The sequence below is a fragment of the Dermacentor variabilis genome, chromosome 6 (assembly GCF_050947875.1).
Source record: "Dermacentor variabilis isolate Ectoservices chromosome 6, ASM5094787v1, whole genome shotgun sequence".
Taxonomy (NCBI): domain Eukaryota; kingdom Metazoa; phylum Arthropoda; class Arachnida; order Ixodida; family Ixodidae; genus Dermacentor; species Dermacentor variabilis.
In genome coordinates this window covers 27,649,100-27,665,501 of record NC_134573.1, presented here as the reverse complement: position 1 = coordinate 27,665,501, position 16,402 = coordinate 27,649,100, and the positions used below count along the sequence as shown (strand labels likewise).

The 16,402-nt window shown below is 45.7% G+C and overlaps 1 protein-coding gene across 5 annotated transcripts in view; it reads left to right on the top strand.

The window, feature by feature from the left end:
• PolE2 (DNA polymerase epsilon subunit 2) overlaps positions 1 to 16,402 on the top strand; it is a 116,739-nt gene that overhangs the window by 49,867 nt on the left and 50,470 nt on the right. For all 5 annotated transcript variants that reach the window (XM_075694908.1, XM_075694910.1, XM_075694907.1 and 2 more), the window contains 3 exons: positions 3,448 to 3,504; positions 4,744 to 4,865; positions 6,309 to 6,438. In XM_075694908.1, the coding sequence (XP_075551023.1) occupies positions 3,448 to 3,504; positions 4,744 to 4,865; positions 6,309 to 6,438 (309 nt within the window). The remainder of the gene's footprint in view (positions 1 to 3,447; positions 3,505 to 4,743; positions 4,866 to 6,308; positions 6,439 to 16,402) is intronic.

The following is a 16,402-nucleotide window of genomic DNA, read 5'->3' as shown; positions in this document are numbered from 1 at the left end:
CAGTCCTGCAGTGTCGAGTTTCGTCGCACCGCCGATGGAGCATGCACAGAACTGTGGCATGCAGTCTCACTGTCGGCGGCTGTCAATGCAGTGTGCGGAAACACGGCTGTGCACGCACCGGGCGGGGTGGAGGCGACTGCACATGAGTGTGCATTCTCACTCCCTTGCTTGGAAGTCCTTGCTGTGGGGTTGAATGCATTTGTGGACGTACCACTTTGAAATGTGGACGATTCCTCTGGTGGAATTTAGTTTCTGACACGAATTCACGTGTTTCCAATACAACAGTATTTCAAAATAAATTATTTTCCGCAGTCCCCTGACGTTTGTTATGTCAAGGTTTCACTGTATAACTGCAACCATGTAGTTGGCAGCCATTATATGAAGATTGCACTTGATCATCATTTTGTCTTGTCTGCAGCACAGATCATTGTTGCTGCGATAGTATAGAGAAGAGTGCCTGTTCATAGCATCCCTAAGAACAAAGCTTGTGAAACATTAATAAACAGTGAACCTGTGAATAATGAAATAATGTTTTGTATATTTTAATGAATTTTAATATTTTTTCCTTTCCACTGCAGTGATTTTTGAATTGAAAGATTGGCAGGTCCGGCGACATAACACAGTGCTGACACGTGCTGTGTTGTGTTGTCTTCTCACGTCCCCTGTCTACGAGTGCTGGTGTCGCATCAGTGCGTTGCCGGTGTCACTTAATTCCTGCTGCAAACTGGTTGAAAAAAGACGCAGTTTTGCCTGAAAAGCAAAGCATTGATTGCGATAGCAAATTAGCGGACAGCCATGTGAAGTAGGGATAGTACTTTTATTGGCCATTTCAACTTGTAAACGTTCACTTGCTAACTAAATAAGCATAGTGTCAGTGCGCACAACAAAAATGCACACATCACACTCAATGACTGCGGACACTCACTGTCAAAACGCTGGGGTGAGGAAATGCGACAGCAGGAGTGAGCGAAATGACATTCATGCTGTCTATCGCTTCAACACAAAGTTAACGCCGAGAACACACAGCAGCCACAAAGCTATGAGCTGCCGACTTACCCAGACTCTGCCTCCAACCCAGATCACTCTCAAGATAAAGCCACATGAGTGCACGCAGCCGCCACATGCACACTTGCAGCCGGAGCGAACGCCCTCCCTCTCGTCTCCACCAGCACCTCGCAACCTTGGGCGCCTTGCACACAAAAGACAGCGCATTTCCTCTTCACATTCGTCCCTTTCATATGGACGAGGTCGAGCTACGATCGTCGGTTCCCCTCGCACGCTTTCACTCGCACATACGGCGTGAGGCGCATGGCAATAGTGTTATTGTTCTTGGACTTTATATGGAACCTCACGGCGATGCCGACGGCAGCAGTGCACTTGGAGTGTCCATATACTCGCGCAATAAAATTAAACCACCCAAGGTAGCAGTTGCAGCTAGAGGAAGGGCACAGATAATGGATGTAACGTTACACTATGTATTTGTATCAAGGTGCAATTGTACCAGCACAATCACACACCAACAGAATGATTACGATTGCCCTCATTCATTTGTGTCTTGTTATGGCAATGCAGCACAACTTTACATCCATGATCACCGCCATGATCACCTTGCCACAAGCATTAATTAGGCGCAGATTATGAAGCATTGTTTTTCTGATTTTGTTTAATAGTTGTTGTCTCTAGCACTTTGACATGTATTTGCTTATTGGTGTGCTTGACAAAATGGGCTATATTGTCGCCCATAGTTTATTGCGCACAGGTGCGGCGATAATTTCACCCTTTTACAAAGCGTGGCTACATGACTTCTCATAGTTACTTGTACTGTTTTATAGTGGTAGGTTATCGGTTGACACTGGTAATGTACTTTTTGATTTGCAGCAGTTATTTATGTGATAATGGCCATTTGTTTGCTTGATTCTACATTGAATTGCATTCTTTTGGAATTATATCTAAGTTACTCACTCGAAGTCTCATACCACACTGACAAACCACTTGATGCAGAGCCTGTACGAGTTGTAGTGGCGTGCTACTTAAGGGGTTGGAATTGTTGACAGTGCTTGTATACCCGCTTGGGGTACATCTGAAATGCAAGTGAAGCTGATTTCAGCTTACTGCCAGGTTTCACTTTCAGTGCTGGACGCACCTCAGCGCAGGAGCAAGGAGCATTGAATTCACAATGTTTGTATTTCCTCAGGCTAGGCTTGCAAATAAAGTTAAATTGAATTGAACTAAATATCTGCTGTGAGCAGCATGCAAACAGGCGAGACCCAAGAAAATAACACAGGGTGTCTATCAATTGAAGGTTTATTCTGAAAAACATGTCAAAATACAGCAGCACCATACTGAATCCATCTGCAGTTGACAGACACCCTGTGTTCTTTGTCCTTATTCGTTTACGCACTGCTCACAAGGGATAATTTCCAACATGCCCATTTTAACATCTTTCTGCAACATCCCTGTGTCTCCAGCTCGTCATGTTAGTGTGTCGAATTTTACTTACAGAAATCAACCTCCGGCGTATTCAGCCAATGGGCCCAGAATGCTCATTCTCTGCCCATTTGTCTAGTGCTAAGCATAACTGCTAGCGGAGCTCATAGTCACAATAATAGTCCATCACAATGTTGTGTTTTCGAGGTGTCATGTGTTGGCTAGAACATTGAGGCGGTACAGTTGATAATTCATGACTGAATGTTTAAACATTGTAGGCAGGACCTGTGTTTTATCAATAATCTGTTTGTCACGAAGTTCACTTATTCGAGCTACTGGGTAAGCTTGCCCTATTCCTGCAGTTAATGTTGCCGCAAGTGGGCACCTGCATTGTTTGTCATTTAAATTCTGCCGCATTTTCCTTTTGCTGCCTGTGAAGAGAGTGCCCCATGTGGCGTTCTCAGTCACTGGTGTGTCTAATGGGAAAGTGCTAGTGTGAGACTGCGCATCTTGAAACATTTTACCGGCACTAAATCAAATGTCAGACAGAGGGGAGCCACAGACTCTTTGTATCCCATTTCATCCTGCACTGATAACGGGCTTCACACATTTGGTAACCAACTAGCCCTTCTGGCAGAATTACACTGTGAGAAAAACTTGCACCCTCTGGAGTGTATCTTTGACCCACAACACTACTCATCCTCCGTCTTGCAACCCTTTCCTTGCTTTATCAGTGCGTGCCTGGTACTTCTAGATCACTAACATGTGCATTATCAGCATGGCACAGCATTCCTGACAGGAAAGTAGCGAGTGCCAAGTTTTCACGAAAGGAAGCCCAAGCAAGGAACTTGACGAATATATTGTTTGGGAACAAGGTGCGCTCCAACGGGTGTAAACTTCAAATTTTTAGAATGTGCTTGGAACCTTTGCTCTGCTCTCACAGTTGTCCTCATGCATTCTAGTGACAGGGTAACTCCCTGTCCAATTGTTTCACCCTCATTTCGTTTTCTTCTTCAATAGGGCAACTACTTCCTCGAGGACACAACTGGCTCCGTGAAAATCGACACTTCTGGCACTGTATCCTTTCCCTTTCAATTAACTGGATCACAGATAAAATGGAGATGCCTAGTTGTGGAGTAAGGCACGCCCTGCAATGTGCAGGGCATTCAAGTGGTTGTCTTCCAGGGTAACAACAGCATGGCTGCCAAGGAAAGGAATGCACTGTTAAGAGGAAGCTTTAGTTCGGGCCCAACTCCAATGCCACCTATTCGAATACATGTAAAACACATAAACACTTTTCTGAGGTAACCACTGGGCTGATTTTAATGAAATTTGTTGCATTTGGGAGAGAATGTTAAATTCTAGTGACTGTTGGAAGCAGAATTTTTATTTAGGGTCCAAAATATTTGAAAGGAGCTTTCAGAAATTGATAATTTTGAAAAAAGTGGAAGCACTAAGAAAAATATTGCAGTTCTGTAAACTGCATCCGTTAGAGCATCCAAAGTAGACAAATTTGATGTACCAATTTACATATTATGTGAATTTGCTACATTCTTTACAAAAGTTTTGCAAAAGTCCTACTCACATATTAGTGGTCTATTTGAAAGCCATATATAGTGCATCAATTATGTACACTTTAGATGTACAATTAGATACAATTTACAGAATTGTGATATCGTTTTTCACTGCTGAGTTGCAGGGTTGTAAACATCATGATATCGCTTTCTAAAAATTAGCGATTTTTAACAAGCCTTATAAAAATATTGATGGCCTAAATAAAAAAATTCGCTTCCAACAGTAACTAGATTCTAGCTCTTTCTTTGGAATGCAACTAACCTCATCAAATTTGGTGCAGTGGTTGCTGAGAAAAACGATTTTTCCTTTCCCATCTATTTAGATAGGAGTCCCCGTGCTAAAGCTTCTTAGAGAGGGTGACAGAGGATCGCATGGAGAGATCAGACTGAAATTCACAGTTGTTGTGTGGGTTCAGGTGAAGAATGGAATGGCTGCACCAATCCTTGAAAAAGTCCATCATTCTGCGGTGGATATAATCTCAGGCTGATGATGATAGTTTTATAATAGCAGGATACTAATTTACACTGGCACCATCATCGCTTGGCCTCTGTGTTTGCACTAGTTTCTTTGCCCTGTTTACAACAAAAAGTGCAGTAACTAGGTGCCTATTGCAGCATTTGATTAAGAACTGATTTTGCAGGTCTGCTTGCACTTACCCGCACAACCTTTCCATAATGGCGGAAAGCTTGTGCACATTGTGCCGGTATTCTCGATTACCTTGACACACTGCGCACACTGCAGAAGTTCACAGCTGACCTGTTTGTGGAAAACAGTCTTGTGCTTGCCGAGGGCTGCTACGACGACATGGTCTTCCATGTGGATGCCATGGGCCTGCCTCCCATTGAGCCAGCTGTGGAAACGCTGTGAGTCTGTCAAGTCAGTCCAGTGTGCAAGAAGGGGATACGAGAGCCTTCAATTTTTGTTAGACACGACCACACAAAGGCAACAGACAATGAAACCAAGGAAAGCACAGGGGAAATGAATGTACACTTGTGTTTCTTCTTGTAGCCACCCCCCCACCCCTATGCAATACCCTCCTTCGAGGGCCTTTAGGGGTATTGTAAAAAAAATTTTTAAAATAAGTACAGTCGCCGATGAATATTTATTACACGAAAGGAGCCGCTAAGTGTTCCTATCGAGCAATTGAAAAAAGCAAATTTGAGTGAGGAAAGAAATTTGTTGAATACCAGAGCTGGCAACGAATGATACAGTTTCACGCCGTGTCGATGATATCTTCACATTGGCAGTACAAAACAAAGCCAGGCAGCTGCGCTTTCACGCCCACTCTGCCCCCGCAGCTGATAGTGTCGCCTGCAGTGGGATGACACAATCATGAAAAGTGTTGGCAGTGGGTAGTGAATGCATTGCTTCGGCAGTCTCTCGGTCATGTGGCAAACAATTCTTGGGCTGCATACGCAAGCAGCTGCATGTGATTAAACCATTTGACCATCGGCGTCTGCGAAAGTTTTAATTTATTGCCTCAGTAGTATTCCTTTGCAGCGGCAGTGAAATTTCGCCATATTGCAGTCGTGTGTAAGCGCACTCTGTTATGTTAGCGTTCAAAATAAATGGTGTTCAATGAACAAGAACTCATTATTATATATATACCCATTTTGCCTACGCATGCACTGATTTCTCGGTGGCCACGGCATTCGCAGCCACGTGGGCTATCTCATCTGTGCTTCCAAGGGGGGGGGGGGGGGGAGGCTTGAGGTGGGGAGCGCTACGCACGTCCGCGGCGTCAGCTGCTGGGGTCAGTCTGTGGTACCAGCGTGTGTGATGAGGATCGCTGCTCCCGCGAGGGGCAGGGGCGAGCGGCTACGAGTAAGGCTCGACGTGGCGCTCCCTTGGGTGTCATCGCCGCTGACACTGGTGGCACGATTTCCCCGCGACAAAGGGCCGCTGTCGTCGTTAGTGGAAGGAAACCATGAATATAAACCGTGTACCTATATGCTAATCATAATGCAAAATATTGACACACGAAATGAAAACACTTATAAAGTCGCACTCAAATCTTGCATTGAAGAGTATCATAATTGTCTGTGAATTTTTTGTCCTGTCTTTTGCGCAATGTGCAGTGAAGTACGTCTGAAACTGAAATTCATTTTCGTGCTTTTTCAAAACAGCATGTAGACGAGGCCTAACTAGACGGGCTACAGCCAAAGCTTTGAGAAACAGTGTATTGGCTGTGAATTGAATCTTGTGACTGTTCTTGCGACTGTTGCATAGAAACTAGCAGTCTCTCTGGACCAGGCAGAAGTTGAATGCTCAGGCGCAACTGAGCATTTCTTTCAATCACACTGCAGGAAATACATGGGCGGTGCCAGCATCTTCGACAAGTTTCCAGAGAAATTACGGACACAGCTGGAGCTGAGCGATGTGCCAGACAATGCCCTGTTTGTGCTCCTCTCTGATGTCTGGCTAGACCAACCCAAGGTCTGTGCTGTCGCCACGGTGGCTCATTTTTCCACGATATCCTTTGACCCACAGTCGACCTTCTTGTGTATTCCCACTGCAGGCTGTTGCATATACAGAGTGCCCCATGTAGCTTTGGTTGAGGTTCATGAATATGTTTGTGTGCACTATCAGAGGATGCGAAGCAATGGATGCTGATGGTTGTGATGGGGATAAGCAGAACTAAGAACCTTAACCATTGGTGGTCATGTGTCGGGCCCCTCCCAACACACGCACATGCTCGCTTTTTCCGGTTATTTGGGTTAGTTGGGCCAGATTTTGGAAACTTTTTCAACTAATAACTACACTTTGCACTGTGTCCAGCCGAGGACAACACTTTTTCTATTTTCCTTCTTCCATGCTTGAAGAGATTTTCGCGTGATTTGCAGAGTGAAGTGTTGCAGGATAATGACTGTTTCTGCTTATGCACTTCATGGGTACCATTCACTTCAGTTTAGTGAATCGGATGATGATTTTAGTGCCCTGAATAAATATATTTTGCCTTCAGTAGGTGAACAAACATCCTCAGGTGAGAGCACCTTAGGAATGGATTGGAAAAACTTTAATAAAGGTCCTCCAGGACCTTTATTAAAGGTCAGCACACAGTGGGTGTCTCCCACACAGAGACCGAAAGGGAATAGCTGGCAGCCGCTGTGCGAGCCTGCCGGTTGGCCCATGGCTGGTCTTGTAGGAGCGGGCTTCATAGGGTCTTCTCCCACTTGTCGGAGGTAGATTCGGGCAGAGCGTTTCTACACTCCCAAAGCGAGTGTCGTCGTGACCCCGCACGAGGGGCACGCATCGTTGTGGTAGACATCCGAGTAGATGATGTGTAACATGGCGGGGTTGGGATAGGTATGTGTTTGCACCAAGAGTAGCGTTAGCGCCTGCGGCCTCTTTGGAGTGCGGGGGCGGAAAGAGACGTCATGCCAAGTAAAAATGTTTAGTGATTTAATTTTACGTTACTGGGGCATCCCTGTTTGCCTCCAACTCACCGAGACGCAGTTGCCCAGGGCTGACGGCGCGGTCGGTAAGCGTGCGCGCAGTGTCGTCGGCTGTCTCGTTGAGGTTGGGTGGTTGAGGTTGAGGTTGTTCCGGATGTACATTTCGTGGAATGGGTGCGATCGTGACCAGGTCGTGGAGCTCACGGGGAACCGGCGTAAACTCCGGCGGATCCTGGGTTTTTGGTGGGAAGTAGCCGAGCTCGCGCAAGATGTGACGGCCCGTCTTGGTCATCGTCAGTCATATCATCTGCGCTCTCTCCTGAGCCTCAGCAATCTCTTCGAGCATATTGTGCACCCCGAGGTCGAGGAGTCGATACGTCGGCGTGGTGATTGGGAGCTTGAGGGCCCGCTTCACTACCTTTCGGATGAGTGTATTGAGCTCGTAACGCTCCGATTGTTTCCACTTGTGCATTGCTGCGACGTAGGTAAAGTGACATGAACGAACACGTGTACGAGACGTGGCAGATTGTCTTCTTTGGGGCCGTGGCGACGGTTGGCCATTCTGCGTACGAGTTGTATTGCGTTGTCCGTCTTTGTCGTCAGCTTGTGTACCGTTTGGATGTTTGATCCACCCGCCTTGATTATCATTCCCAGTACTCAGATGGATTCGAGCCTGGCGATTGGGCGACCGTCTCTGGTGCAGACGGTGATGTTTTGCTCGGTCGGGGGTTTCTCCACCCCTTAGGCCTTTTGCCTTGTCGTTTTGGCCAGTAGAGCAAAAGCTCCGATTTGGCGGAGGAGCACTTGAGGCCCGTGTGGTCGAGGTAGGACTTGGTGGTTTCGACTGCATCCTGCAGAGCGGATTCGATAAAGCCGTCCGACCCTGCGGAGCACCAGATGGTGATGTCGTCCGCGTATGCCATGTGGTTGAGGCCTTGTATCTTTGAGAGGCGATCGGAGAGCCCGATCTTCACAAGGTTGAACAGCGTCGGTGAGAGGACGCAGCCCTGGGGGGTCTGTCCTCTCGCCGCACGCTGTCCGAGCTCGACTTCTTCCGGTGAGGTCTCCGGCATGGAGCACGGCCTTGCGACGAGTTAGAAAGGAGCGGACGAACTCATAGAACCAGCATCCGAGCCCTAGGTCTGCGATCGCCTTAAGTATTGCCGAGTGCTCAATGTTATCAAACACCTTCTCCAGGTCGAGGCCAAGTATGGCGCGGGTACCCCAAGTGGCCCCGCCGTCTATGATCTGGTGTTTCAGGAGAAGCATCGTATCCTGCGTCGAGAGCCCAGGTCGGAAGCCAATCATGTGGTGTGTAAAACAGTCTTGGTCTTCCAGATACCGGCCGACTCTGTTGAGTATGACACGCTCGGCCACCTTACCCACGCACAACGTGAGCGAGATGGGGCGAAGGTTACCGATGCCAGGCGCCTTGCCCGGTTTTGGAATGAGGATCGTCTGGGCGAGTTTCCAGGCATCAGGTAACTCGCCCCGCTCCCACACGTCACTAATGGCGCTGTGAGGTACACGACCGAGGAGGTCGTCTAAATTTCGCAGGAGCTTTTTGGTTCTACCATTGGGGCCTGGGGCGGAACGGCCGTTCAGTTCATGGAGAGCCCGGCGTACCTCTTCAACAGAAAATTTGGCGTTGAGGAGGGTGTTTTCTGTACCTGTGTAATCGGGATGTAGGGTCGGCGGGCGTGTGGCTATCGGCAGATACTTATGCACAATGGTCTTGATGACATCATCCGGCGAAGCGGTGCCTTTGGCCTGGTGGAGGACTTTGGTGAGCAAGTGGTGCTGGTTCGTGCAGGTGTTGGTGTCGCCGAGCAGGTGTTTGAGGAGGTTTCACGTCTTCCTGTTGCGGACCTGTCCATCGACCACGGAGCAAGAAATATTTAGGAGTGGAAACTCCGCTGTTTGCGGCGGCCAGTAAAGGTCACAAACCCGCGGATATGTTTTCATGCTGGCGGCACCTGGCGGCATGGGAAGAAATTACCGCCGTTTCGGTTGCCAGGGCAACCGGTTGAGCGTGTTGCTCCCGTTCGGCCGCGCGCGCCTGACTTCTACCACGGAGTGGCCGGAGCTGCCAGAGCCGCCGAGCCGCCTGCCGGGCGCTGCTTTTTTTTTTTTTTTCCGCTGCGGCTTCTACGACGCGCCGCATGGTGCCGCCACTGTATACGGTAGCGTCGGCGCATGCAACAATTGTGACTTTATCTGGTCGCCCGCGCTCGCTCATGCTGACGGGAGTTTTACCTCCTATATGTCTTACTCTGTGCCATCGACCGAGTTACAGACCTCGTCCCATTGCTGCTTGGAAAGGGTGCTGCAGTGTTCCATTATGTTCTTGTTCAGTTCTGCAATGCGTTTGCGGAGCCTGCGGTTGAGAGGCTGGCTCTTCCATCGTGTCAGTAGAGACTGTTTGGCCTCGAGCAAATGGGCGAGGCGGCTGTTCATCTTCTTGGTTGGAATGTCCGTGCTGAATGTTTTTGTGGCCTTACTGACGTCGGCCTTCAGCTGAGCCGTCCAGGTCTCGAGATTCAGGGCAGTGTCTGGAGGGAGTCGTGAGGCACGAGTCTTGCAAAAGAGGTCCCAGTCGACCCATGTGTACAACTTGGGCTTCCTGATGATGCTGGGTAAGTGCACCACCAGTATGAGATGGTCGCTGCCAAGATCCTCCGCAAGATTGGACCAGCTGGCATCAGCTGTGTTCTTCACGAAGCAGAGATCCGAGGTGGTGTCGCTGTGCGTGGACATGCCGATGCAAGTAGGGAACGCCTTGTCCATCACTAGGGTGAGATCCAGGTCGTAGGCATGCTGCCACAATGCGGTACTCTTGGGGGTGTCATACACGTAACCCCAGGTGCGATGGGCAGCGTTAAATTCACCAGCTATCACGAGCGGGTTTGAGCCTGCAGGACTCTGGAATAGGCTCTCTGGAATAGGCGTCCGAAACGTTGACTGTTTTGTCTGGGGCTGCTGTACATGTTGAGAATGTACACACTTTGTCGGGACGCGTCGCTTGGGAGAATCTTTGTCATCGTGCTGTCCACCTCGGACGTGCCGAGGTCGTGCGCGTGGCAGGTGAGCTTTTTAGAGACAGGCCTAGTAACCACTCGTAACCGGTGAACGTGGTGGTGTGTGTGAGAGTTTCTTGCAGTAGGATTACTCCTACTCCTCCTACTCCTACTCCTACTCCTCCTCCTCCTCCCAGAGGAGTGGTTCGAATGCTTCCACACAGTGCTCAAGTACCATCGAGAACCTCAAGAGTGAATACATTTTCAGAGATGAATAATTTAGCATGCACTTGTTTACCTGTACACATTGTTTAAGCGGGTGAAATGTCTCAGGGCTGGAGCGACCACAAATTCGATTCTGCACCACAATCATGACATACAAGCGGGTAGTCACATGGGTTCTTTTCATACTTTCACAGATTGCTTTATGATTGCTTTTAGTTATTGCATAATAGGTAGGAATTTAAATAATGCTGAATTGGATATTTTCTAGAACTCTCAACAATTTCCACATTTGGAAGCTTCTCCCTAAATAAAATGCTTGTGGAGTTAAATAAAATATTATTGAATTATTGGTTAGGGTTGATTAATCTTTCCAATAAAAACAATGAAATAAAACAGCGATTTGCTTCATAGAGTGGCCAGCAATTTCGTTTCAGTCACACCATCCCATAGCGCACCCACTTAAACAGCAGTGGGCAAATATTTGAAGTTTCGAATGTAATACGGATATTACACACAAACTATCCATATTCATATTTGAAAAGTAATTATACTCGGTGTTTTCAAATAGTCAAAACTAATCATATATTCTGTAATAGCCAACTGTAAAAATCTGGTTACAGCTCTGTATCTCCTAAACAAGGTATTGCAACTTATGAGGGTGAAATAACCACAGAAGTTTTTGAAACAATGCAGGAAAAAATTGGGTAATGCAAGCTTTGCTTTTCTTTCATGCCAGAAGCCCGCATAACGACCTGTGATTTTGCTTGCAATCTGTCATTTGGTGTTTTTGGCGGTATAGTCATTTAGCAGTTTTATATTTCAAGCTACAGCCATTGATGTTTTCCTTGCAACACGCCTCTTGCATATGTTTAGAGCACAGAAGTCTTTCAGCAGCTTAATTTTTTCTTCTTCCACAAACTCTCATTTTCTTTTTGGCAATTATTTACTTCAGTGTGCTTAAGAGCTAGTCGTACAGCAGCCATTAATTCTTGGAAAGCTTGTTTGCAACCAGGTTCTAAAGTTGTCGAGAGGTACCTGTGCAATTTTCTTGGTGACACTTAGTGATCTTGTGTATAAAACTGATCTTTTGTCCCTGATAATCGTCTCTTCAGCACTTGTCAGTACACACCTAGTGCCTAATTTTACTGAAACCAATATTCCTGCTGTAAATATATGTGTCTGCATTTGACTATTCCATATTCAATTCGATATTCAGTACTTCCTATTTATACAATAACACCTAGTTAATTCCGCCCTTCTTAATTCGGAAAACCGAATAATTCGGACTCGTTGCCCAGTCGTGGAAGCATATTGTTGCTATACAACATAAGAGACATGGCGCAAAGGAAGCTGAAGACGGGCATCTGGGCTTGGCTTGTGCTGGTCACCATCTTGGTCTATGGCTGCCCTGCTCTTGTAAATACATCGTAGTTGGTTCCTTTATTTGCGTCTCTCCGCACATAACATTTCGGTGGAGGTGCTGGGTATCGATCCCAGTACCTTTCGCATCGTACAATATGCATTATTTAATTCATCTCATTTATTTTCACCTTAAAGGCCCGAAGGCATTACATAAGGAGGGGAGGGGGGGGGGGCGTACAAGGTGTAATATACAATTCAACAAAACTCAAAGAGATGAAAAAAACGCAGTACACAAGATAAAAAAACCAAGAGCAATGACAATATTACAAAGCGGGACATAAAAGAGCATTCTAAAATGGCATAGGACGAGTATATTCAGTTAGATTGTAGATTGCCACATGTGATTGCTTAGTATATTGCAAAAAGTTTGTCGGTTACTGCATGTGACTATATTATCGGGTAGATTGTTCCATAGTGTTATACCATTGGGAAAGAAGTATTTATTCATGGCAGAACTTCGGCCGTTGATTGGTGCTGTTGGGTGGCTGTGTTTTATGCAGGATGAAGTTTGATGTAGTGGTTGCAGAAGAATGTGTCGTGATTGAGGGTGATAGAAAAAAACCATGGATAAGGCACAGTCGGGAAACGATACGACAAGATTCAAGTGGCGGCAGATTCAGTGATTCTTTCATTGCGGTGATGCTGGTATCAATTGAGTATTGGGAGCATATAAAACGGGTGGCACGGTTTTGGATCCTTTCTGAATCGTTGGTAAGATGCGTTTGTGAGGGAAGCCAAATTGAATAAGCATACTCGAGTTTTGGTCACACGAAGGTTTGATAAGCTAGCTTTTTTATGTCCGGTGATGCTAATTTCAAGTTTCGGCAAATGTATCCAAGTGTGTGTGAGGCTTCTGCGCAGATGGACTGAATATGGGTTGACTATGATAGCGACGGTGACATAGGCACTCCGAGATATTTGTATGACGATGTACGGCTAACTGGTAATGACTTGATCCTATAGGTGTAATGTGCTGTGTTGATTTTGCTGGTAAAAGACATCATTTTACATTTATTAGGGTTTAATGGCATGACTGATTTATCACACCAAGTTGCAATTAATCCTAGGTCATGTTGAAGTGTAGTGCTGTCGTCTGGATTACAGATGGGAGAGTATAAAACGCAGTCATCGGCAAAAAGTCTTAACTTGGTTAGTATGTTAGTGGGCAAGTCATTTATGTATATTAGGAAGAGAAGCGGGGAGAGACAGGCATCCTAGGATAAGCCTGACGTTATGTCAGAGAGAGGTGAGTCATAGTTATTAGCAGTTGTGAACTGCTTCCCGAGTGTTAAAAAATTTTCTAGCCAGGAAATTATGTTGGGAGGGATTCCAAGGTTGCACAGTTTAGAGAGATTGGCTATGAGGGACATGGTCAAATGCCTTAGAAAAATCTAAAATTATGGCGTCAATTTGAAGGTTTTCGTCCATGTAATGTTGTATATCGGGTGTGAATTCTGCCAGTTGAATTTCACACAACTGTTTCCAAAAACCATGTTTCTGGAAACAGTTGGAAACCATCAAGAAAAAATTGATGGATTCCAGATAGGTCATTTGGTTTGAAGCTATGATATGTTTGAGCATTTTCGATGGGATACTGGTTAAAGGATATAAAACAGTAGTTTGCTGGGATCGTGCTATTACCTGTTTTAAAAATTGTGATAACCTGAGCTTTCTTCCAGTTGTCAGGGATGTTTCCTGTTTGTAATGACTGCGTGAAGATCCAAGTGTAGTATCTGGCTTGAGACTGATATAGTACCTTTTAGTAATTTGCTGTTAATATTGTCACAGCCAGCCGAGGATGAAAATTTGAGATTGTTAATCAGTTTAACTATTCCTTCTGGGCAGATTTCAATTCCTGGCATTACTATAAAGGCAGAATCGAGCAATGTTCCTGTATCAGTGGTATTATTAGCAGCGCAAAACGCAGACGAAAAAGGGTCGTTTAAAGCAGAATCACAATGCGCGGCATCGACAGGGTCTGCGTTAGCGTTTGGGAGGTCTATTCGATTAGGTTGTGACGTAGGGGAAAGCATGCGCCAAAATTTATTAGTGCTTGTTTGAAGTATTCATAGAAGGTCGTCAGAAGAAAATTTGATTTTTGCAGCTTTAAGTTCGTTTAAGTATTGTTTAACGCATGAGCGGTACCGCTCCCATGCTGTTGCACTTTGGCTTAGGTGGGTCGTTCTGTAGAGGTGTTTCTTGCAGTTGCATAGTATTTTAAGCTGTCTGTTAAACCATTGGCAGTTATGATCGGATTTAATAAGTATAGTAGGGATGTATTTGTTCTTGAGGTTGAGCATTGTAGTCTAGTAGCATTGATTCGAGTTAGGTATGTATTCCTGAAGTTAACTAAGAAATTGGAGAGTTCAAAATTAGTGGCATAAAAATTTCCTCTCTTGTAATTTGTGATTACTTTCTGAGTAGGCGATTTATTTTTCAGAGGAGTGGCAATGCAAATAGGAATTAGATTGTAGTCACTAAGACTAGGGAGCGTATTAATGGTTTTTATGTCGTCAGGGCACGCAGTTAGTAGGAGGTCGAGGATATTATTACCCCTGGTAGGGCAAGTTACGGTCTGGTGAAGATTGAAAGCAAGTACAGTGTTTAAAAATTGTTCTTTAAACGGAGACCCATTCTACACTAAAAGCAACGGCCAGCTGATTGCTGGATAATGGAAGTCCCCAAATAGAAATATTGGTGCCTTAGTATATTTATTTGTTACTGTAGTTAGGGATTCATGAAGTAGGTCGCAGAAGTCAGGGTGGTTGTCCGGTGGCCTATAGCAGGCCCAAAAAAACAATTTCAAGGCCCCGTTTGATACGAGTACCCACATTAATTATGTTTCCGTCATTGAGGATGTGTGAGGAAGATAGGGCTTTTTTGATGACAATAAGCACGCCACCTCCTTTTTTGCCTTTTCTTCACACCGAAAAATTGTGAAATTCAAATCTGAAGGAAACGCTTCTGTATCTATGATGTCTTCGTGCAACCCTGTTTCAGTTAGTACTACTATGTCAGCACTGATATCATTGATGAAACTGTGAAGTTCGTTGCGTTTAGGGATTATGCTTCGTATGTTAGCAAATGCAGTGTTTAAGTTTAGAACTGCCACAGGGTGGATACACGTGTTACACGAGGCGGAATGTTTCTAAACATGTCATGCGCTGCCATCAGAAACGGCATCTGACGATGAGTTCTTCTGCAATGTAATGACGGGTGAGTTGCCGAGTTCCATGATGCTGTCAGTTTTCGCGTCGTAGAAGTAGACCTTGTTCCCAACAATAAATTTGTCCACCCTCAACTGAAACGCACACTTTTGTGGCTGAATGAATTGCAGAAGCTTAGCACGTGCAACGCGAGTGGCTGCAGCAAAGTAATCTCTCACAGCGAAGGCCATTTCTTTTAGCTTATTTCCACTGTTGAGAATTTTTTCTTTTGTTTTAAAGTGAGCCAGCTTTATCATGATTGGACATTTTTTTTGTGCGCAAATTTTCCAATTCGATGAGCTTGCTCAATGACATTTGGTTCAAGGATAATACCAAGTTGATTATTGCAAAATTTTATGACGCTAAGCTTCGATTCTTCCCACGTTATTTTGCAGAGTTGTCAATTCTTAGGAAAAGAAGATTGTTACGGCGCAGGCAATTACTATCGTCGGTATTAGCAGCTTTGAGTGTTTCTATTTCACATTTAATTTTGACCACGTCTTCAGGTATGACGTTCGATGAGGGCTCAATTTGGACAGATTCCAACGACGTAATTCCGTTTGTTAGTGTTGAGAGAACTGTTTCATGGTTAGCTTGCACTGCTTTGAGCTGGTCAATTTCTGAGCGAATTGTTAAGATGGTTTCCTCGAGCTGCTTGATAGCGTCAAAGATAGCTTCTATTTGAGCTATAGCTTGGCCGGGGTTTAGCTCCACATCACCGGATAACAATAAAATTAACTGTGACAGCAATTGTAAGGCAAACACATTGTAACACATAGATAACAAGTTGCGTAATTTGAAGTCATAGGGGCACGACACCACGACAAGGAAGTAGTTACTGGTAGAGTATTGCTTAGAATGGCTAAGGTAACCAACCTGGAATGATACGAGCAGCGGGATCATTCTGCGCCAAGCGGTGTCGTGCCCCGGGCTTTCGGTGGTCGGTCATAGATTAAGTAGGGCGCGCTCGCCCCACGTGATAGGTGATGTCGACGATGAGATGTGTTGCCAGGCGAAGTTGCAGACACAGACTGGTGTCAGCAGGCTGGTGATGGGTATTGAGTTCGGGGGTTGATCCAGGTGGCCGGTGGGTGTTACTGGCACGAGTAGGTCTCCGGTGTGGACCAGGCGCAGT